The sequence below is a fragment of the Myotis myotis genome, unplaced genomic scaffold, assembly GCF_014108235.1.
Source record: "Myotis myotis isolate mMyoMyo1 unplaced genomic scaffold, mMyoMyo1.p scaffold_m19_p_17, whole genome shotgun sequence".
Taxonomy (NCBI): Eukaryota; Metazoa; Chordata; class Mammalia; order Chiroptera; family Vespertilionidae; genus Myotis; species Myotis myotis.
The window spans coordinates 35,265,498-35,287,501 of NW_023416321.1; the positions used below are offsets into that span (position 1 = coordinate 35,265,498).

General features: G+C 41.3%; 1 protein-coding gene across 12 annotated transcripts in view; it reads right to left on the minus strand.

The window, feature by feature from the left end:
- The window catches only part of SMG6 (SMG6 nonsense mediated mRNA decay factor), a 220,316-nt gene that overhangs the window by 197,150 nt on the left and 1,162 nt on the right, over nt 1–22,004 (minus strand). For 5 of the 12 annotated variants that reach the window (XR_004972925.1, XM_036341024.1, XM_036341023.1 and 2 more), the window contains 7 exons: nt 18,653–20,393; nt 17,907–18,099; nt 17,328–17,438; nt 8,300–8,406; nt 7,966–8,044; nt 3,051–3,161; nt 2,430–2,642 (listed from right to left, as the gene is read on the minus strand). Coding sequence is in view for 10 of the 12 variants with exons in the window: in XM_036341024.1 (XP_036196917.1) it covers nt 2,430–2,642; nt 3,051–3,161; nt 7,966–8,044; nt 8,300–8,406; nt 17,328–17,438; nt 17,907–18,099; nt 18,653–20,393 (2,555 nt within the window). In the remaining 2 variants the exon portion in view is untranslated. Of the gene's footprint in view, nt 1–2,429; nt 2,643–3,050; nt 3,162–3,251; nt 3,406–7,965; nt 8,045–8,299; nt 8,407–17,327; nt 17,439–17,906; nt 18,100–18,652; nt 20,394–22,004 lie in introns of those variants that run through there. The other 7 variants (XM_036341031.1, XM_036341028.1, XM_036341027.1 and 4 more) reach the window with 7 other exon arrangements.

The following is a 22,004-nucleotide window of genomic DNA, read 5'->3' on the forward strand; positions in this document are numbered from 1 at the left end:
AGGATACGTTAAGAATGGGACTGATAAAAAGGGAAGAGCATTACAGACAGAATGTGCAACAGCCAAAGGGCCAAAAGAGAGCTTGGGCCCTTCAAGGAAGAAGTCAGTATGGCTGGAGAACAAAAGAAAAAGGAAGAGAGGTATAAGATAAGGTTAGAAGCAGCAGAAGCTAAATTATGTGGGGCCCATAGAACATGCAAAGAATTTTGCACCTAATTCTAAGAGCAAACAGATACAATTAAAGGCTTTCAAGAAGGGAAATGACATGATCCGAAATGTGCATTCAGAAGCTCATTTGGGTTACTGTCTAAAAAGAAAGGCCTAAGGAGGGCCAGGAATAAATGTGGAAATGACACTAGGAACTTCTTTCAATAGCCTGTGGATTACTAAAATGATAGCCTGGACTAGGATGGTGGGAGTGGAAACAGAGAAAATTAAATGGGTTCAAAATTCTGTTAGTAGGTACATTCAACAGCTCTTGGTATTGACTGGATGTGGGGATACAGGAAAGGAAGGGATAAAGAATGACTCAAGTCTGTAGCAACAGCACTTCTCACATCCTAGCCTCCAGCCATACTGAACTACTTGCAGTTCCCTAAGCCCTCATGCCTCTTTCAAGCCTCAGAGTGGAAATGCCCTTACATCATCCTTCAGCTGCAAAATGCTTCCTCATCTCAGCCTTCCCTAACCATGCCCAGGTTAGGTGCTCTAATTGCGTGCTCCTGCAGCTTCTCACACTTGCCTGTTTCATAGCACTTGGCACACTGCATTATGATCATACTAGAGGCCTGTTGCACAAAATTCGTGTGAGGGGAAGGGGGAAGGGTGTCCCTCAGCCTGGCCTGTGCCCTCTCACAGTCCCTCAGGGGATGTCCGCCTGCTGACGAGGAATCTCTCACCCTCTTTCAGGTTAAACCCTTCACTTGTGCTCTGAACCCTACTTCCTTCCCATCCTCTGCAAGGACCTCTCCCTGCCATCTATTTCCTTTCTTTCTGAGATCTTTAATCTATTTATCATTGTTTTCTCCTCAAGTAACTGAATCAACTCTCATCTATAAAAAGATATCTTTGCCTGACCAGCATAGCTCAGTGGTTGGGTGTCAACTTATGAAACAGGAGGTCACAGTTCGATTCCTGGTTTTGGACTCGATCCCCAGTGGGTGGTGTGCAGTAGGCAGCTGATCAATGATTCTCATCATTGATGTTTCTATCTCTCTCCCTCTCCCTTCCTCTCTCTGGGATCAAAAAAGCTTTTTTTTTTTTAAAGATACTTTCAAATATCTTTATCTCTGACCTAGACTACTCTCCTTAGCTTCAGATATCCGTTAGCCTCTAAAACTCTCTAGTTCAATGTCCTACAGAAATTCCAACATGCCCAAAACTAAACTTAGGCTCTTTCTCCTAAAACCAACTCCACTAAAACCAACTTTATTCCCTGTCTCAGAGAAAGGACCATCATCCACCCAGTTTCTAAGTCAGAACATCCAGTGCTACTTTTATTTTATTTTAAGTTCTTTTAAATTGATTTTTAGAGAGAGGGGAAGGGAGAGGGATAGAGAAATAGAAACACTGATGAGAGAGAAACATCATCCATTGGCTGTCTTCTGCACACCCCCTACTGGAGACTAAGCCTGCAACCCCAGCATGTGCCCCATCAGGAATCAAACCAATGACCTCTTGGTTCTTGGGTCAATGTTCAACCACTGAGCCACACCAACTGGGCCAGGTGCTACTTTTAACTCCCTCTTCTCCCCTAGCTTCTCATGTCATTCAGCTAATAAAGACCAGTGCTCACCTTTGGATTCTACCTCCTTAATTTACCTCATATCTACTCACATCTCCCCATCTCCAATGCCATTTCCTGGTTCAGATCCTTTTCACATGTTAGATTATTATAGCATCCTCCTACTATTCTTATTTCTAATCTTACTCTTCAACAAATTTTCACAAGCAACCAGAGTTATATTTCTAAAATACATATCTGACATGTTATTTCCCTACTTAAAGCATTCAATAGCTAGCTCTCCACTACCTTTAGGATAAAGGTCAAATATTTACTGCATGATCCTTCAAGATCTGGTCCCAGCTTACGCCACCACCCACTCTACTATGAATTTTATTCTCAAGGCACAATGAACAGCTATGCTCTCTCCCCGTTACTTCACCAAAATCCCATACAGAATCCTAAAGCATCATAATGATGGCTCAAACCCAAAGCAGCAAAAAATTCTTATCCTATACTAAGTAAATATTCATTTAAAATAATTACTTTTACAAAATTCTACAGTACCACATAGTGGTGAGAGAGGGAAGCGCATAATAGAGATAAAGGAAGTGTGGTGAGGTAACTGTACAGTGCCTCATAGCTGTGTGTACCAGGACACCCACACTTAGCTCATCTTGCTGATTATATCCCTCCAGGAACTTACATCACTGGGGCTCAGGCTGCCCAGCCCATTCTCCTGCTCAGAATCCTTCCCAGACTCAGTGCCCTGAGAGGACCGGGGATTGGATGGATGAATCCAGATCTCCAGGCGAGTAGTGTCATCTCCAACATGCCGGAAAGTAGATTTCCTTCCTTTCCGCCACTGGTCAGGGTTCAGTTCCGATTCCTCGTGTTGCTTTTTTTCCATCTGTTCTGCCTATACAGCATACAAACATACAAGCTCAGACTCTTCTGGGATTCAGTTAATAAAGACAAGTGCTCACCTCATCTGAGTATGTTGACCAAGAACTATAAAAAGTAAAAATTTTGCCATAGTTCCAAAATAGCACAGCTTTAAAAAAAAAAAAGGGGGGAGGGAGAGGGCAGAGTACCATCTGCTTTGTCACATAAAAGTTACTGATTCTATAAACTAGATGCTATGGAACATGCACATTCAAGGACCCCAGAGAGTTCTTCTAAAGATGAGTTTGGTTCTGCATAGGGACTGACTCCCATCAGCACAGCCCCCTTGAGCAAATTTTTAGTCATTCCCTGAAGAACACAGAGGCACTAAGAGAAACACATTCTCCTAGGAAGGAATGATCCTGCCTGCATCCCCACTCACCTTTCGTTTGGTCTCTTCAAACAAGCTCATGAGACTCTCCTTGGCAGTCAGGATAGGGTTGCTGGCAGCTAAACTGCGCATATAGTAATACACAGCATCAAGCTTCCTCCTCTGTGGAAAGAGGCCAGAGACACTGAGTCAACCAAGTTCTTTTCTGAGTCCAGCCTAAATCACCTGACCCAAGAAACCCTAATATCTCACCCAAACTGTGCCCCAAGCTGTAATTCCAGTAAGAAAATGAGAATGTTATCCATGGAAGAAGCCACGGCAATTACATCAGAAAGATCTCTTCTTGCGCAATACCTTATATGCGGAGGTGCTCTAAGAGCCAAGTACTCATAAGGGGGGAAAAAATAAAGAGCTCATAAAATATAAAAGTCAATTATGTTTTGTTTTTAAATAAAAAATGTTCAACTCGCTTAATCCGTTTGGCTCAGCAGATAGAGCGTTGGCCTGCAGAATCAAGGGTCCCAGGTTCGATTCCGGTCAAGGGCATGTACCTTGATTGCAGGCACATCCCCAGTGGGGAGTGTGCAGGAGGCAGCTGATCGATGTTTCTCTCTCATCGATGTTTCTAACTCTCTATCCCTCTACCTTCCTCTCTGTTAGGAATCAATAAAATATATTTTTTAAAATAATGTTCAACTCCCCTAATAATTTATAGTTTTTTAAAAATTATTAATAATAACGGCAATATTAAGCATAACTAAATATGAGGTAAGTGATCAGCACTTCATAGATATTATCTCAAAAACCTAAGGATACTGCCACATATTTATATACCTAAAAGAATTGAAAGCAGGATCTTGAATAGGTATTTATACACTCATGTTCACAGCAGCATTATTCACAATGCCCAAAAGGTTGAAGTGTCCATTGAGAGATGAATAGATAAACAAAATGTGGTATATACATTCAACTGAATATTATTTCGCCTTAAGGAGGAAATTCTAATACAAGCTGTAACATGAACGAACCTTGAAGATATAATGCTAAGTGAAATAAATCAGTCACAAAAAGATAAATACTATATGATTCCACTTATATAAGGTACTGAGTGTGGACAAATTCATAGAAACAGAAAGTAGAAGAGTAGTTGCCAGTGGCTGGAAGGAAGGGAGAGTGGGGAGTAGCTGCTTCATGGGTATAGAGTTCCAGTTTTGTAAGATGAGGAGAGTTCTGAAAATCGTTTGAACAACAATGTGAGTGTACTTAGTATTACTCAACAGTACACTTAAAAATGGGTAAGATGGCCCTGGTCAGTGGCTCAATGGTTAGAGCATCAGACCACACACCAAAAGGTCATGGGTTCGATTCCCAGTCAAGTGCACATACCTGGGTTGAAGGTTCGATCCCTGTCCCCGGACGGGGTGCATGTGGGAGGCAACCAATTGATGTGTCTCTGTCACATCAATATTTTCTGTCTTCCCGCCCCTCTCCTTCCCTTCCACTCTCTTTCTTTAAAAAAAAAAGACATATCAAGCCATGAAAATAAACCTAAATTCATATTGGTAAGTGAAAGAAGCCAATCTGAAAAGATAATATCCTGTATGGTTCCAATTATGTGGAATTCTGGAAAAGGCAAAACTATAGAGGCAGTAAAAATATCAGTGATTGTCAGAGGTTCAGGGGATGTAAGAGGGACAACAGGTGGAGGGTGGAGCACAGGCTATTTTTAGGGCAATGAAACTATTCTGTATGATACTATTAATGGTAGATACATGTCACTATTCATTTATTTGTTCAAACCCATAAAAAGTACAGCAGTTAAATTGAACCTTAATGTAAACTATGGACTTTAGTTAATAATAATGTATCAATACTGGCTCATCAATTATAATAAATATAGTACACTTATGTAAGATGTTAATAATAGGGAAAATTGAGGGGGAAGAGAAAGTTGAGAGAATATATGGGAACTCTGTACTTTTTGCTCAATTTTTCTATAAAGTTAAACTGACCAAAAGAAATAAAAATAAAAGCTATTAAAGAAAAAAAAAAATCCCCAAGTTGGGGAAGGGGGAAAGTCACAATAAGATATTACTTCACACCGTCCAGCCAGCGTGGCTCACTGGTTGAGCATCAACCTATGAACCTGGTGGTCACGGTTAGGTTCCTGGAGGGTGTGCAGGAGGCAGCTGATTGATGATTCTCTCTCATCACTGATGTTTCTCTCTCTCTCTCTCCCTTCCTCTCTGAAATCAATTTTTAAAAAAAGATATTACCTAACAGGGTGGTCATATTCAAAAAAAGAAAAGAAAAATAACAAATGCTGGCAAGATTGTGGAGAAATCAAAACCCTGGTACATTGCTGGTGAGAATGTAAAAGGGTACAGCTGCTATGAAAGAGTTAAACATAGAATTATCATATGACCCAGCAATTCCATTCCTAGGTACAGACCCAAAAGAACAGAAAACAGATATTCAAACAAACACTTCATAAAAAACACTGTTCACAATAGTTAAAAGGTGGAGACAATCAAAATGTTCAACTGATAAATGAATAGTAAAAGCATTGAATAAATAAAAGTGTTATATCCATACAATGGATATTATTCATCCATAAAAATTAAGTACTGATATGTTGCAACATGGTCAAAAACTTGGTGATAAATGAAAGAAGCCAGATATAAAAGGTCATGTACTGTATGATTCCACTTACATGAAACATCCAGAATAGGTAAATCCAGGGACAGAAAGCAGACTAGTCGTTGCCAGAGGCTGGGGCTTGGGAGGCATGGGGAGGAATGGATATGGAGTTTTCTTATATGGTAATGAAAATGTTTTGGAACCAGACAGAGTTAGTGATTGCACAATGCTGTTAATGTACTAAATGCCACTGGATTGACAAAAAATTATTTACAAATACCTGTAAATGATTTTATGTTATATTAATTTTACTGCAATTTTTAAAGCCATTGAGGAAAGATTATATTTTCTAATTAACAAGAAACATAGCAATTCATTCAATTACAAAGAAGAAAAACTAGAAAAGAAGACAAGAAATGAGAAAGAAGGAAAAACAGAAGATAGATGAGAAAGGAGAAAAATAAAGCCACAAAGGGGCGTGAAAAAAAAAAACAGATCACAAAGAGAACAAGGCATGCTCTCACTTTTGGGAGATGCCTGTACCTTTCCTGTGCCCCTCTTTGTCAGGGGGCGAAGGGGGTGGGAGGTAGGGGTGGGGGGTGGGGGGAGGGTGTTACCTTGCCTTGCCCTCTCCTAAGTTCGAGGGCCTTTCTTTTGCTTCGGTAACTTATATCCTGAACCTACGCAGCCTAGCTAGCTCAGTTCTACTACCTCTGAAACTTTCTAAATAAACTTCCTCTTATAATTTGAGTTCTTGGCTCTGAAATCTTTCTTTGCTCGTCTCAGGAACCAAGGCCCAATTTCACCACCAATAACACTTCCAAAGAAGTATCTATCTTCAGGCCTTCCACCACGGCCTGGAAATGACCTCACTCAAATGAAGATAGTTCCTTGGACTGTGCTCAAGCTTCCCCATAAAAGCCCCGCTGAAAGAAAAAACCAACAAATCAACAAACAAAAACAACAAAGAGAACAGGAAGGAGGTAAAAAGTGAAGAGAGATTCAATCTATTCTGAAGGAGTGTATCAGTAAACCACATTACTTAACAATTTCAATCCATAATTATTAGGCATGTCTTTGAATCTTTTGTGAAATAAAGGGGAATAAAAATTACTAACTCAAACATTATTTGGGCAATGAATTAACAGCAATGAATTACAGCATTTGGGCAATGAATTACAGCATTAACAAAACTCTCCCTGATAATGATCTTGTTAGCTGCTTCTTATACTAGAACAGGGGTGGGCAAACTTTTTGACTCGAGGGCCACAATGGGTTCTTAAACTGGACCGGAGGGCCGGAACAAAAGCATGGATGGAGTGTTTGTGTGAACTAATATAAATTCAAAGTAAACATCATTACATAAAAGGGTACGGTCTTTTTTTTTTTTTCGTTTTATTCATTTCAAAGGGGCCGGATTCGGCCCACGGGCCGTAGTTTGCCCACGGCTGTACTAGAACCTTTGGTACCTACCATTGGTCCCCACCCTTTCTCCTTCCTTCAGCTTCCTCACTAGGAGCTGTCAGATCCCAAGGTTCTCTGTTAGAGCCACACTTAGAGGAGTTTGGTAAGATCCAGAGAAGTATGAGTTGGCATTTACTGTGTTTCTGCTAAGGAGACTCCTTAGGTGAAAAGCTAAGAGGAATAAGGGAATGATCTAAAGAAAGGAAACAAGGATCTGAGTACCTGGGGCTACTTGAGGACTTTAAGAGGGAAAGGGAAAGGGAGCTTTATTTTCCTTCCAGAAATAAGTAACCTAGTTCAACGAGATAGGGAAGGGAAGCAAGGCAAGATTCAGAGCAGAAGCCTTGGTCAAAAACAGTGCTTTGGCTGGAGCATGAACATTCCCCAGGGAACTTAATTGCAATGAAAGTAGATGAAGTATAGATCCCTGACAACTTATCTCTAAAAGTAACAGTAACAGCCGAAACCGGTTTGGCTCAGTGGATAGAGCGTCGGTCTGTGGACTGAGAGGTCCCAGGTTCGATTCCGGTCAAGGGCATGTACCTGGGTTGCGGGCACATCCCCAGTGGGAGATGTGCAGGAGGCAGCTGATCGATGTTTCTCTCTCATCGATGTTTCTAACTCTCTATCTCTCTCCCTTCCTCTCTGTAAAAAATCAATAAAATATATATTTAAAAAAATAAATAAATAAATAAATAAAAGTAACAGTAACAAAAGAAGCTTGAGGATGGAAGACATAAGGGAATATACTTTGTATTCTAGCTAAATAGATGAAATCTAGCTCCAGAAGCTGATGCTGTCAAAATCTGTATTTCTAAGATACTGCCTGCAAAATTCTTCCCCTCTCCACAGGATTTCTTACCGTATACACTGCCAGCAGAGCCAGCTGGTTATAGGGGCGCCCATTCTTGGGAGCAATGTGCTGGGCCTTCAGGTACCAACTGGAATAAAAAAACAGTTTTAAAAATGCTAGTCCCATATCAACCCTTTCCCAATTCATCACATGATAGTCCTTACTACTTAAGACATAAGCTTTATTGTTAGATGTAACCCTGAAGTGGTAAAGTTTGGCTAAAGAGACCAAAAAGGACACTTGAAGGACATCCGTATAGAAGCTCAGGTAACCCATTGCTCTTAATAGGGCTTAGCTTAAAGCCACATAGGGAGAGAAGCAAATGAACAAGAGGCAAAAGTACCTGCGTGCTTTCCCGTAGTTTGTTGTGTCATTGGCTTGTTCCCGATACCTAGCAATATCTCCTTGACAAATCATACATCGCTGGGCACTGATCAAGGCATATTTTACCTTCAGGAAAAATAATCAGTTAATAGCATACCCAAGAAACTCTAACTTCAACCCCAAAGTACAGGGAAGGGGCCAAAATGACAGAGCAGCATCAAGGCACTAGTAGTCCTCAACAAAGTAAAAAGTTTTCAAGTCTAACCTTGACTAGCAAAAAGAAAATAGCCAACAGTGTGATAAAAAAAATTTACTGAGAAAAAGTAACAGAAGGAAGAGGGGCCATTTTTTTTTTTAATCCTCACCCAAGGATTTGTTTTTATTAATTTCAGAGAGAGGAGAAGGGAGAAGAGAGAGGCAAAGGGAGGCAAGCACATCAATGTGAGAGAGAAACATTGATTGGCTGCCTCCCATACACGCCCTGACTAAGGATCAAACCTGAAACCTAGGTATGTGCCCTGACCGGAAATTGAGCCTACAACCTTTTGGTGTATGGGATGATACTCCAACAAACTAAGCCACCTAGCGAGGGCGAGAGGAGCTCATTCTTATTTCAAGTCCCAGGCAAATGGAAGAAAATATTCTGAAACTAAGAGTCAGGAGGCCTGACTCTCCATGTAATAGTTGTGTGATCTTAAGTAGGTTTTTGGGACTCAGTTTCTTCATTTGAATGTAAAAAACACCTATTCCATAGGGTAATTGAAGGAAATAAATATAAAATACTTCACAAATTTTAAAGCGATATACAGACCCTGGCTGGATAGCTTAGTTGGTTAGAGTGTCATCCCGATATGCCAAGGTTGTGGGTTCAATCCCCAGTCAGGGCACATACAAGAATCAACCCAGGAATGCATAAGTAAGTGGAACAACAAAAATTGATGTTTAACCCCAGTTTGATTCCTGGTCAGGGAACATGCCTCGATCCCCAGTAGGGGGCATTCAGGAGGCAGACAATCAATGATTCTCATCATTTATGTTTGTATCTCTCCCTCTTCCTTCCTCTCTGAAATCAATAAAAATATTTTCTTAATTTTTTGATGTTTCTCTCTCTCAAATCAATAAATAAAAAAATAAAGTGATATACAAATATTAAGACAATTACTTACTGTTCTCTTTCTCGCCTCAAACTGTTAATATCACCACATTGTGTTACTGCATTACATCCCCTTTGCAAAATAACAGTTCCCTAAACAGTAAGTTACCCTTTACCAAATGTGCCAGGACTGTGTAGTTACATACATACTAGAGGCCTAGTGCACAAAATCTGTGCACTCGGGCGGGGAGAGGGGGGGCCTCAGCCTGGCCTGTGCCCTCTCGCAGTCCAGGAGCCCTCGGGGGATGTCTGACTGATGGCATAGGGAGCAGGCCTAAGCCATCAGTAGGACATCTTTAGTGTTGCCGCGGAAGCGGGAGAGGCTCCCGCCACCACCACTGCACTCCCCAGCTGTGAGCCCAGCTTCTGGCTGAACAGAACTCCCCCTGTGGGAGCACACTGACCACTGGGGGACAGCTCCTGCGTTGAGTGTCTGCCCCCTTGTGGTCAGTGTGTGTCATAGCGACCAGTCATTCTGCCGCTCAGTCGATTTGCATATTAGCCTTTTATTATATAGGAGGACTAGAGACCTGGTGCACGAATTCATGCATGGGTGGGGTCCCTCGGCTTGGCCGGCGATTGAGGCCAATCAGGGCCGCAGGAGGTTGGCAGGGGGAGGGGCCGCAAGAGATTGGCTATGGGTGCGCACTGACCAGTTGACCGGTCATTCGGTCATTTAGGCTTTGATAGATAGATAGATAGATAGATAGATAGATAGATAGATAGATAGATAGATAGATGATAGATAGATGTGTGTGTGTGTGTGTTTGTGTGTGTATGTATATTAAAACAGAGTAAACCCTCAGCAATCCTAAGACATGTGCCCAACCTAAAAACCTCACTGAGGAACATCACTTCATAACATGTAATTCCACTCCACCCCACACATAAGAAATTACAGTGTCCCTGAACAAAAAACAAAGCTTCAAGGACAAGTACATAACGAACCCTCAGGAAGGCTCATTTACTAGCTAAATAACTAGCTCCTGCACACCAACCTCCTAATACATAACTCAAACATGTGCCTCAGCAAAGTTATATATCACTGTCATCCACCTTCAGAGTCCTGACTATCCTACACATTATATGAATGAACACTAAAAACCCTTGGTATTTAACTGATTAAGCACCAAGAAAACTAGTTATATCTCCATACTACAGCCACTTTGCTGTCTCAATGAGGGGAAGAAAAAAAATTGCCAAAGGCTCTCCACTATCCTCACAATGAAATCCTAGATGATCAAGCCTCTGCTCATTTATTCAGCACCATTACCCCCCTTATTCTCTGTGCCATATCAAACTAGACTTCTCAGTCCCGCTAACACACCATGCTCTTTCCCACTTCAGGACCTTCACATATATTGTTCCCAATCTCTAGAATGTTGTAGTTCTTGCATCTTCACATACCCCTTCACCTAGCTAATGCCTCAGGTGTTTAGCCTCAGCTTAACTGTGACTTCCTCAGTCCTCCATGATCCTCTAAGCCAGCGGTTCCCAACCTGGGGGTCGAATGACCCTTTCACAGGGGTCTCCTAAGACCATCGGAAAACACACATATAATTACATATTATTTTTGTGATTAATCACTATGCTTTAATTATGTTCAATTTGTAACAATGAAAATACATCCTGCATATCAGATATTTACATTACGATTCATAACAGTAGCAAAATTACAGTTATGAAGTAGCAACGAAAATAATTTTATGGTTGGGGGTCACCACAACATGAGGAACTGTATTAAGGGTCACGGCATTAGGAAAGTTGAGAACCACTGCTCTAAGCCCTTTTACAGTGTATACCGCCTCCCTCCCCCCCCCCCCGCCTCAACACACACACACACACACACACACACACACACACACACAATCCTTTGCAGAAGTCACTGCAACTGCAATTACTAATCCAACATCTGCACTCACCCCTAATCAAACTCTAAACTTTAAGAGCTGGGATCATGGCTTTCTTGTTTCACAATGAATTAATTGTGTGTGCCTAGAATGGCACCTGGCATGTAGGAGGGACCCAAATACTTGCCGATTAGTAATAGAGCTTACGCATAGTAATTCATCAGAAGGAGCAGAAAGGCAAGAAGAAGCCGTTACTCCATAAATCGCACCCCTTTCTCTAATGAATCTTTTAACCTCTTCCTTTTCCCCTGGCTCTTTCTTCTCTACACATAAATATGCTCCAGTATCTCACAGCTTAAAAAGAAACAAAGTTCTCTTGAGACTATGTTCTCTTTTAATACTATCTCCCCTCCTTGCCTTCATAGCCAAGACTCTTAAAAAGAATGGCCTATGCCGAAACCGGTTTGGCTCAGTGGATAGAGCGTCGGCCTGCGGACTGAAAGGTCCCAGGTTCGATTCCGGTCAAGGGCATGTACCTGGGTTGTGGGCACATCCCCAGTAGGAGATGTGCAGGAGGCAGCTGATCGATGTTTCTTTCTCATCGATGTTTCTAACTCTCTATCTCTCTCCCTTCCTCTCTGTAAAAAATCAATAAAATAAAAAAAATAAAAAAAAAAAGAATGGCCTATATTACTCTCATTATATGTACTACCCCACTTCTCATTTACTACAATCTGGCTTCCATCCTCTCCAATTAAAATAACTGGTGGGTGATAAGGTCATCCAATTCAATGAACACTTTTTAGGAATCTTAGTATTTGACGACTCTATAGCACTTGACACCTGACAATTTTTTTTTTTTTGAGCTTGGAAGGTTTTATTTCTTTAAAAAACATTGAAAAATAAACCCATGTCTGCATCTGTTCCTTTCTCTAAGCTTTCAGGTGGCGAGTGAAGTGGGCACCCTCAGAGCTCAGCACTTCCCTGGAGACCTCTTGTGTGGCCAAAGCCGGGAGAGCTGCCCCTTAAGTCTCAGCTGCTGTCAAGCCCCAGGGGACTCTCGGTCCCCTCCCCCCTCCAGCTCCTCCCTACCTCACCCCAGACTTATTGCTAAAAGAAGGGAAGAGGAAGAACCGCCAACAGGCCAAAATGTCCTCCCCCACCCCCCAAGCTACAATCAGGACCCCCTCTACACAAAGGCTAGGGCCAAAAGGCCAAACTCCAGCTGACTAGGAGGCAGCCACTGCGCCCCTCCAGGAAGAGCAGTGCCCTCAGGCCAGCTCAGAGGCCCTGGGCCCTGAGCCCCACCCCGGTTGGGCTGTGGGAGATGGGCCAGCTGCCAGACGGTCAGAACTGCTGGTCTGCCCAAGATGGTCAGCAGCTGTGGGTCTTTGAAAGACCTGGCAAGAGTTCTAGTCCCTTCTGTCGTCAGTGAAGCCAGGGGTGCCCAACACATCCAGCAAAGGTGTTCTGGAGCCTCTGGGTGGAGGGCTTCAGGGCTCAGAGTGAGGGGAGCACTTGACAATTTTATCCACCACCTTGAAATCTGATAACCGAACTCTCTGTCCAGCCATTCCGTCTCCCAATTTCTGCTTCAATTATCAACTATATATTGATGACTCCTCCATCTATATCACCAGCCCACCTCTTTGTCCTGAGCTCCAGACTGATCAGAATATTCATTTGTTCATTTTCAAGCTCCTCCACCTAAACATATCCAAAACTGAACTACCCTTTTCCTTTCCACCCACTCTCCTAGGCCACAAACTGGGAGATGATCTAGACTCCTCATGTCTCTAATCTCATCAGTCACACCAAATTATCTAGTAGTCCAAGTCTATTTTCCTTATATTCTTCTAATCTGTTTCCTCTTTTCTACCTCCAATATCTCTACCTTCATTCAGGGCCACAACTTGACTCTCCTACCTCCACTCTTGCCCAAACTCATCTATTTCCCAGAATGACTGGCTGTAAAAATGAATCTATGATATCCATTTGTTAGAAATCAATCAATGTTTCCTCAGTGCTTTCAGAATAAAGTCAAAACTCTCCAGCATCATGCATATAAGCATAACCAATGGACATAAGACACTGGGGGGTAGGGGAGGCCAGGGGATTGTCAAGGGCGGGGGGAAAAAAAAGGAGACATACGTAATACTCTTTGTAATACTTTAAGCAATAAAAAAAAAAAAAAAAAAAAAAAGAGAGATGCCGAAACCCGTTTGGCTCAGTGGATAGAGCGTCGGCCTGCGGACTGAAAGGTCCCAGGTTCGATTCCGGTCAAGGGCATGTACCTGGGTTGTGGGCATATCCCCAGTGGGAGATGTGCAGGAGGCAGCTGATCGATGTTTCTCTCTCATCGATGTTTCTAGCTCTCTGTCTCTCTCCCTTCCTCTCTGTAAAAAATCAATAAAATATATTTTTTAAAAAAAATTTTTTAAAAAAAGAGGAAAAAAAACCAAAAAACTCTCCAGCAAGATTTTATGATCTATCCCTTTCTACTTCATTAGCCTTATCTCCTGTACAGCCCAATTCCACATTACATACACCAGCATATTGAACTTCTTCCACTTTTCCAACAAGGTTTGATTCTCTCTCACTGTGCCCTGCATTGAAACTGCCCCTCTGCGGTTACTCATGTTTCGAAACTCAACTTGACAGTCTCTATAAAGCCTTCCTTGACCCTATCCATCTAAATCAGATCTACTTCTGCCCAGCCAGTGTTGCTCAGTGGTTGAGCGTCTAACCAAGAACCAGGAGGTTATGGTTCGTTTCCTAGTCATGGCACATGCCGGGGTTGTGGGCCCAATCCTCAGTAGGGGGCGTGCAGGAGGCACCCGATCAATGATTCTCTTTCATCATTTATGTTTCTATCACTCTCTCCTTCCCCCTTCCTCTCTCTGAAATCAATAAAAAACATGTTTAATTTTTTAAAAACTTTAAAATAAATAAAAATAAATCAGATCCACTTCCTCCTATGCCCCTTCGACACTGTATATGTACCATCATAGTACTTATAACTACAATACAAACCATTTTAAAAAATCAAACACTTAGAGGCTGAATAGCATGCTATTAAACAATGACTGGGTTACCAAAGAGATCAAAGAAAAATAAAAAGCATCCTGGGAACAAATGACAACGAAAACAACAATTCAAAATTTATGGGACACAGTGAAAGCAGTCCTGAGAGCGAAGTTCATAGCTCTACAGGCCTATCTCAGAAAACGAGAAAAAATGGTAATAAATTATCTAACCCTACAACTCAAAGAATTAGAGAGCAACAAGAAAAGCCCAGAGTAAGCAGAAAGAACGAATAAAGATCAGAGCTGAAATAAATGACACAGAAACCTAAATAAATAAATAAATAAAACCAATACAAAAGATCAATAAAACCAAGAGTTCTTTGAAAGGATAAACAAGACTGCTAAACCTCTAGCCAGGCTCACCAAGAAACAAAGAGAGAGGACCCAAATAAACAAAATCAGAAAAGAAAGAGGTGAAGTAAGAACTGACCCCACAGACATACAAAGTATTATTAAAAAATACTACAGCCCTAGCCGACTTGGTTCAGTGAATAGAGCGTCAGCCTGCGGACTGAAGGGTCCCGGGTTCGATTCCAGCCAAGGGCACATGCCTGGGTTGCAGGCTTGGTCCCCAATGGGGGGCGTGCAGGAGGCAGCCGATCAGTGATTCTCTCTTATCATTGATGTTTCCGTCTCTCTCTCCTTCTCCCTTCCTCTCTGAAATCAATAAAGAAATATATTTTTTAAAAAAATACTACAAACAACTCTACTCCAACTGGACAACCTAGACAAAATGAACATATTCCTAAAAAAATACAATCTTCAAAAACTCAATCAGGAAGAATAAAAAAACCTGAATAGGCTGATAACTACTGATGAAATTGAAGCAATAATCAAAAAACTTCCAACAAACAAAAGCCCTGGTCCACACAGCTTCATAGGGGGACTTTTACCAAACATTCAAAGACCTAAAACCTATCCTTCTCAGACTATTCCAGAAAATTCAAGAGGAAGGCACACTTCCAAGCTCTTTCTATGAAGCCAGAATTACCCTAATCCCAAAACTAGATAAAGACACTACAAAGAGAGAGAATTACAGGGCAATATACCTGCTGAACATAGATGCTAAAATCCTCAACCAAATTCTAGCAAATCAGATCCAGCATTACATTAGAAAGATCATACACCATGACCAAGTGGGATTTATCCCGGGGATGCAAAGCTGGTAAAATATCTGCAAATCAATAAACGTATTGAGAGACAAAAATCACATATCATTGATGCAGAAAAAGCATTTGACAAAATCCAACACTGTTTCTTGATAAAAACTCTCAGCAAAATGGAAATAGAGGGATTATACCTCAACATAATAAAAGCCTTATATGACAAACCTACAGCCAACATCATACTCAATGGGCAAAAACTAAAACCATTTCCCCTAAGAACAGGAACAAGACAGGGATGCCAACTTTCATCACTCCTGTTCGACATAGTACTGGAAGTGCTAGCAACAGTAATCAGACAATAAGAAGAAATAAAAAGCATACAAAACACCCAGAAATCTATGGCTTTTTTATACACCAATAATGAACTCACAGAAACAAAAAAAATCCCACTTGCCATTACAACACAAAAATTAAGATACTTAGGAATAAACTTAACTAAGGAGGTAAAAAACCTATACTCGGAAAACTACAGGAAATTGAAATAAGAGATAGAGGAAGACATAAACAAATGGAAGAATATACCATGTTCATGGATTGGTAGAATCAACATCATTAAAATGTCCATACTACCCAAAGCTATCTATAAATTCAATGCAATCCCCATTAAAATACCAACAGCAAATTTCACAGACCTAGAACAAACTCTCCAAAAATTCATATGGATCACTGAATAGCTGCAGCGATCCTGAGAAAGAACAACAAAGTTGGAGGGATCACAATACCAGATTTCAAGCTATATTTCAAAGCCATTGTTCTCAAAACTGCCTGGTACTGGCACAAGAACAGACATATAGACAAATGGAACATAACAGAGAATCCAGAAGTCAACCCAAGCCCTTATGCTCAATTAATATTTGACAAAAGAGGCAAGAACATACAATGGAGTCAAGACAGTCTCTTTAATAAATGGTGTTGGGAAAATTGGACAGATACATGCAAAAAAAATGCATCTAGAACGTACACCATACACAAAAATAAACTCAAAATGGATAAAGGACTTAAACATAGACAGGAAACCATAAAAATCTTAGAAGAATCCATAGGCAGCAAAATATCAGACATATGTCATAGCAATATCTTTACCGATATAGCTCCTAGGACAATGGAACTAAGGAGAAAATAAACAAATGGGACTACATCAAAATAAAAAGCTTCTGCACAGCAAAAGAAACCATCAACAAAACAACAAGAAAGCCCACTGCATGGGAGAACATATTTGCCAATGTTATCTCCAATAAGGGTTTAATCTCCAAAATTTACAGGGAACTCATACAACTTTAAAAAAGGAAGATAATCCAATCAAAAAATGAGCAAAGTACCTAAATAGACACTTTTCAGAAGAGGACATACAGAAGGCCAAGAGACATATGAAAACATGCTCAGAGTCACTAATCATCCGAGAGATGCAAATCAAAACAACAATGAGGTGCCATCTCACACCTGTCAGAATGGCTATCATCAACAAATCAACAAACAACAAGTGCTGGCAAGGATGCGGAAAGAAAGGAACCCTCGTGCACTGCTGGTGGGAATGCAGACTGGTGCAGCCACTGTGGAAAACAGTATGAAGTTTCCTCAAAAAATTAAAAATGGAACTCCCATTTGACCCAGTAATCCCACTTCTAAGAATATATCACATGACAATAATTGATTTAATTGCCCTGTAACCCCAATCGGCTGTATCTTTCACTTTTGTAACCTTAACACCTAGCACAGTGCCTAGCACATAACTAACACTAGATAAATGCTTACTAAATAAATGAATAAATTTAGGATAAAGAAACTGGCTTACTGTCTTGCGTAATGGCTTGCTACGAATGGCAAGACCATCCATGTAGTCCTCCAGTTTGAACTTGTAAGTAACCTGCAGCTTTTGAAGCAAACTATCAAAGAAGTCACTACCCTGTAAAGAGAAAAAAATAAGGAATTAAAAAATAAGCTGAATCAGCCAGTTCTAACCAAATCTACCCACCAGAAACTTGGGCAAGTGACCTTTTCACAGTCTACTAATGCTCAGCCATCTGATATAAAGGGGAGCATATACAGCACTAACTAAGCAAAACATAAATTCATAGCATAAGCCACTCTATGATTTTAAAGATATGAACACCTACACACACACTCTTTTCCCCACCCTCCCATCCCCACAACCCCTGGTTAAGATCTTCAGAAAGCTTCCAAGCTCGGAACTAATTCCAATTGTAAGTTATGGTCTCAAGGAAGCAACAGGAGTAAGGTAGGCCTAAACCCAAGAAAAGAGCATACAGTTTTTTGGTCAATGTTCTGTTATGTAGTATTTCATGTGGTAAAAATCCATCACAACTACAGCATGCTGAAGTTTTTTTCCTGTGGACAAAAAATGATGGTTTACCTCATCCAAGAGTTCCAACAGTCTGTTCCGAATCTGTTCTGGGTTATCAACATTCGGATCCTTGAGAAGCTGCCTGAACTTCTCAATCACCTGATAGAAAGCATTCTTCCACAGGATCTGATCCACATTCTGATTATCAGAGAACTCAATATCTAATAGAATACAGCGCTCATATAGCTGCAGCAGTTCAGCTCTGGAATAAAATACATGCAACTTCTAGCTCCAAATACACCACAGAAAAGGCAAGACTCAAGATTTAAGCTTTTTGCAAATTAAATATCTTTCTTAACAGGAAATCCAAAATGCCATCAGGTATAATACTCATTCTAGCCTCCATTCTGCACAGTATAATGCCATTTTAAAAACAGTTATGTCTAGGAAAGTAGTTTTTCCCCATATGCCTGAACCTAAATTTAACAGCTGACATAAGATCTTCACCATAAGTTTTATGGTGTTCATTTCTTGGCATTCTGGAAAGTCTTTCCTTTTCCATTTCCAGATTCCATGTTCTCTTAAGGTTAATTGTTTTTTTCTTAAAGAGAAAGTGAGAAGTATAATAATTTCTAAGACTAGAAACAAAATTTTGTTGTTTTTTTCAATTGTCCCTTCCTTACAAAAATCAATGTGAAAGGGAGGTAACACCCAGTAGCTTACCTAATAAGTTTTCTACTTTCCTCAGCCATAGGAGCCTATACACCTCCCAGCTTATCCCCATTTCCCTCTAGCCAGGATGGAATACACCATACCTAAGCTGAGCCATCTTTTCCAGGCCCTCAGGACTGATGCGGTCCCTGGAGAGCAGGTTGCTGAGCTGCAGTTCCTGGTTATCAGCCACCCGGAGAAGCCTATGTAGTTCTTGTTGCTGCATGTTCCTCATGTGCTGCTCCATCTCCTCAGGACTCATGGTGTTGGCAGGGAGAGGACTACAAACATATTGTCCTGATGGAGTCGGGTAGCCTGGGTAATAAGGTCCTGGGTACACACCATTTGTAGGGCCCACTGGGTACTGCAGAGGGCTATAGCCTGTATAAGGATACTGGGAGGCAGGGCCTGGTGTCCGGGGGTAGTAATAAGGGTTGTCAGAGTTTTGAAACTTATAGTAAGATGCTTGGGCCTGGCGTGAGTCACCCCAAGATGTAGGGCTGACTTCATCATCAGTGTCCAAGAAATGTAGCTGGGGTGTCTGGCTCTTTAGAGCAGGTTTCTGATCAGGATTGTTTGGGTCCCACAATCGTCGAGTGGTGCCTCCTCGGCCCCAACTCCGAGATCCCTTACTACCAGATCCAAATAATAGCCGAGGTCCCAAAGGTGTAGACTCTGGAGAACCAGCTGAATTGACAGTTAGGGTAGTATGGGCAGGCAGAATCAGAATGCCACGGCCACGACCCCGAAGTTCTTGTTTCAGGTTTTTGGACTCCTGCTTCTCAGAGCCTTTGCCCCCACTGCTCAAGCCTTTATCAGGCTTTAACCTATCCACATCCTCTCTGGCTGGCCTCACTATGGGGGAATCTTTGTTCATGGTTTCTGCATCAAAAGTGACACGAAGAGTGCCTCGATTTTCTTTACCGTTGCTTTTCTGCTCTCCCTCCCCACGGCCCGAACAATTTCTTTCTAAATGTTTCTTCCTTTCTGAGCTCCTCCTGGGCCCATCAGACTCATCAATTCTGTCCTCATCTAAGGAGTCAGTTGAGGACATAGACACTTGCTTCTTCAGTCGTGACCTCAACTTGGTCCTATCCTGGCGGCGGCGGCGACATCCATTATCAGTCAGGCCAGACCCCTCAGCACTGTTGTTGCTACCAGCTGAGCTGGTACTGCAAGTGCGGTAGCGGTTCCTTCGTTTGTCTGAGCGGGAATAGCGCTTTGCAGAACCAGGCTTCCCCTGTGCTGGGTCTTCATTCACTTTCTTCATCCCCTCCCCCTTTTCAATCCTTTTTCCTTTTTCTCCCTTTGCAGCCCTTACTCTGTCACAATTTAGGCTCTTTTGTATCTCATTTTTGTCTGGTTTATTCACAACTTCCTCTTTCATTTGCTCCCTACATTCATCTTCCTCTACTTTCAGTTGTTCTACCTGGTTGAGGATTTCTTCCTCATCCATCCTGCTAGTAGATTCTTTGGTAAGAGTCTGCATACGCCTTCCAGGCTGATAGATCTGCATGTCAGGTTTCTTTGTTTTCTTGATAATTCTTAGACTTCGATCCTCTTGTCCAGCAATTCTAGGAGAGGACTCCAGTGCCCGAATATTTTCTGGGTCTACAGGATCATTTTGCTGTTGGTTGTCGAGTTCTTTGCAGACATCTTTGATGAGCTGTGTACCATTTCCAACAGCTGAAGAATCTTTGTCATTAACAATTTCATCCTTAAATTCATCACTCCCAGAGGGTTCTTTGATTTTAGGTTTATTCCTTAGTCGTGAAAGACCAGGCTTATAGATTTCCAGATCAGGGCGTCTATTATCTTTGCGTTGCCTGGGCTCCTTCATGATTTCTGTGATGTTGGAGGGTATTGGGGAGGAAAGAGTAGAAGAAAAGAATAAAGAAGGTGGGAAGGGGGTAAAATGTCATTCTGGTGAAGTAACAGAAAAGTCAAGCAAGAATTACACATCAAAATGCTATTATTGGTCCTGGCTGGGTAGCTCAGTTGGTGAGCGTTGTCCCCGATACGCCAAGGTTGTGGGGCACATACAAGTATCAATGAATAAATGCATAAATAAGTGGAACGACAAATCGAAGTTTCTCCCCCACCCCCCCGTCTCTCTAAAATAAATAAAACTTTTAAAATGTTATTATTGATTAACAAGGAAGGAAATTCCTGCAGAAACAGAAATTCTACTAAGTTTACAATATTTGTTCAGCAACTGACAAAGCTAAGAACTTAACTGTGAACTCATGGAAACAGACAATAGTGCAGTGAAGGCCTGGGGAGGGGGCGGGGGCAGAGTGGAGGGGGCTAATGGGGAGTGGTGGGAGAGTGGACATCTATAATACTTTCAACAATAAAGATAGTTTGTTTGCTTGTTTTAAAAAAACCTTTTTTCTTTCTTTTAAACCTAGCAATAAACTTGGTTGCTTTTTCTCAACAATAAAGATAAATTTTTTTTTAAAAAAAGGGAGGAAGTGGGAGCAGGGAGAAGGTCAATGGGGAAATAAAAGGGTACAACTGTAATACTTTCAACAACAAAGATAATAAATATTTTAAAAAGAACTTAATTGTGTTGGAGTTACCTACACCTGAAGTAAGGAAACAAGAAAAAAAATAGTGTTACTCAAGTCATATTCAGATCCCCAAGACCCTAAACTTCCCCATTACTGTCGGAATAAAAGATCTCCAACCATTTCAGCAACAGGCTGTTCTCTATTATAGAGCCCTCAAATCCATCTTAGTCTTTTCTTCTGCCTCTAACGTTTTTCCAGGATGGCTAAGTCCTTTTAACATACCAGTAGGAAAGAAGTAAAAGTGGGATATGCAAAACAACCATGGTCTGGACATCCCTGGAGAAAAAAATGGCAAGTCGATTTTGACTTGGCCAGAACAATCTTCTTCTTTAGGCTACCAATTACCCAATCATATACCTCCTGCCGAAGCAAACTGGAAGCAGTTTCTTTCACATTCTTCAACTCCACTCATGCTCACCAACTCTCTAACGGTAGCCAACAGAGTCATTCCAAGCAAATACTGCTCAGACTATCATCATTAGAATACTGAGACTAAGTGCTACTATGATGATGGAATATGAGAAGGAAAAAGTTCCATAAGGAAGCTTTCCCTGGAAGATGATGGGAATATTGTGACAGGCTCTCAAAAATACCAAAGACTGGGGCACCCAAGAATAAGAGCACAGGACTTCAAAAACCGCTGTCTGGGCCCCATGAACTTACTTAATGACACATAAGCAAGTCTCTATTTTTTGTGCCTGTTATCTTTATTCAGGGGGACGACTACTACAAATAGCTACTAAAGCTTTCCGTGGAAAAGTGACAGGAATTAGTGAGATTACAGAGTACATAACATGAAATGCTATATAAAATCCTACTACTGTTCTAGAAACACCAATGTAAACAAACATATAATAGAAATGTACACCTATGTGTATAACAA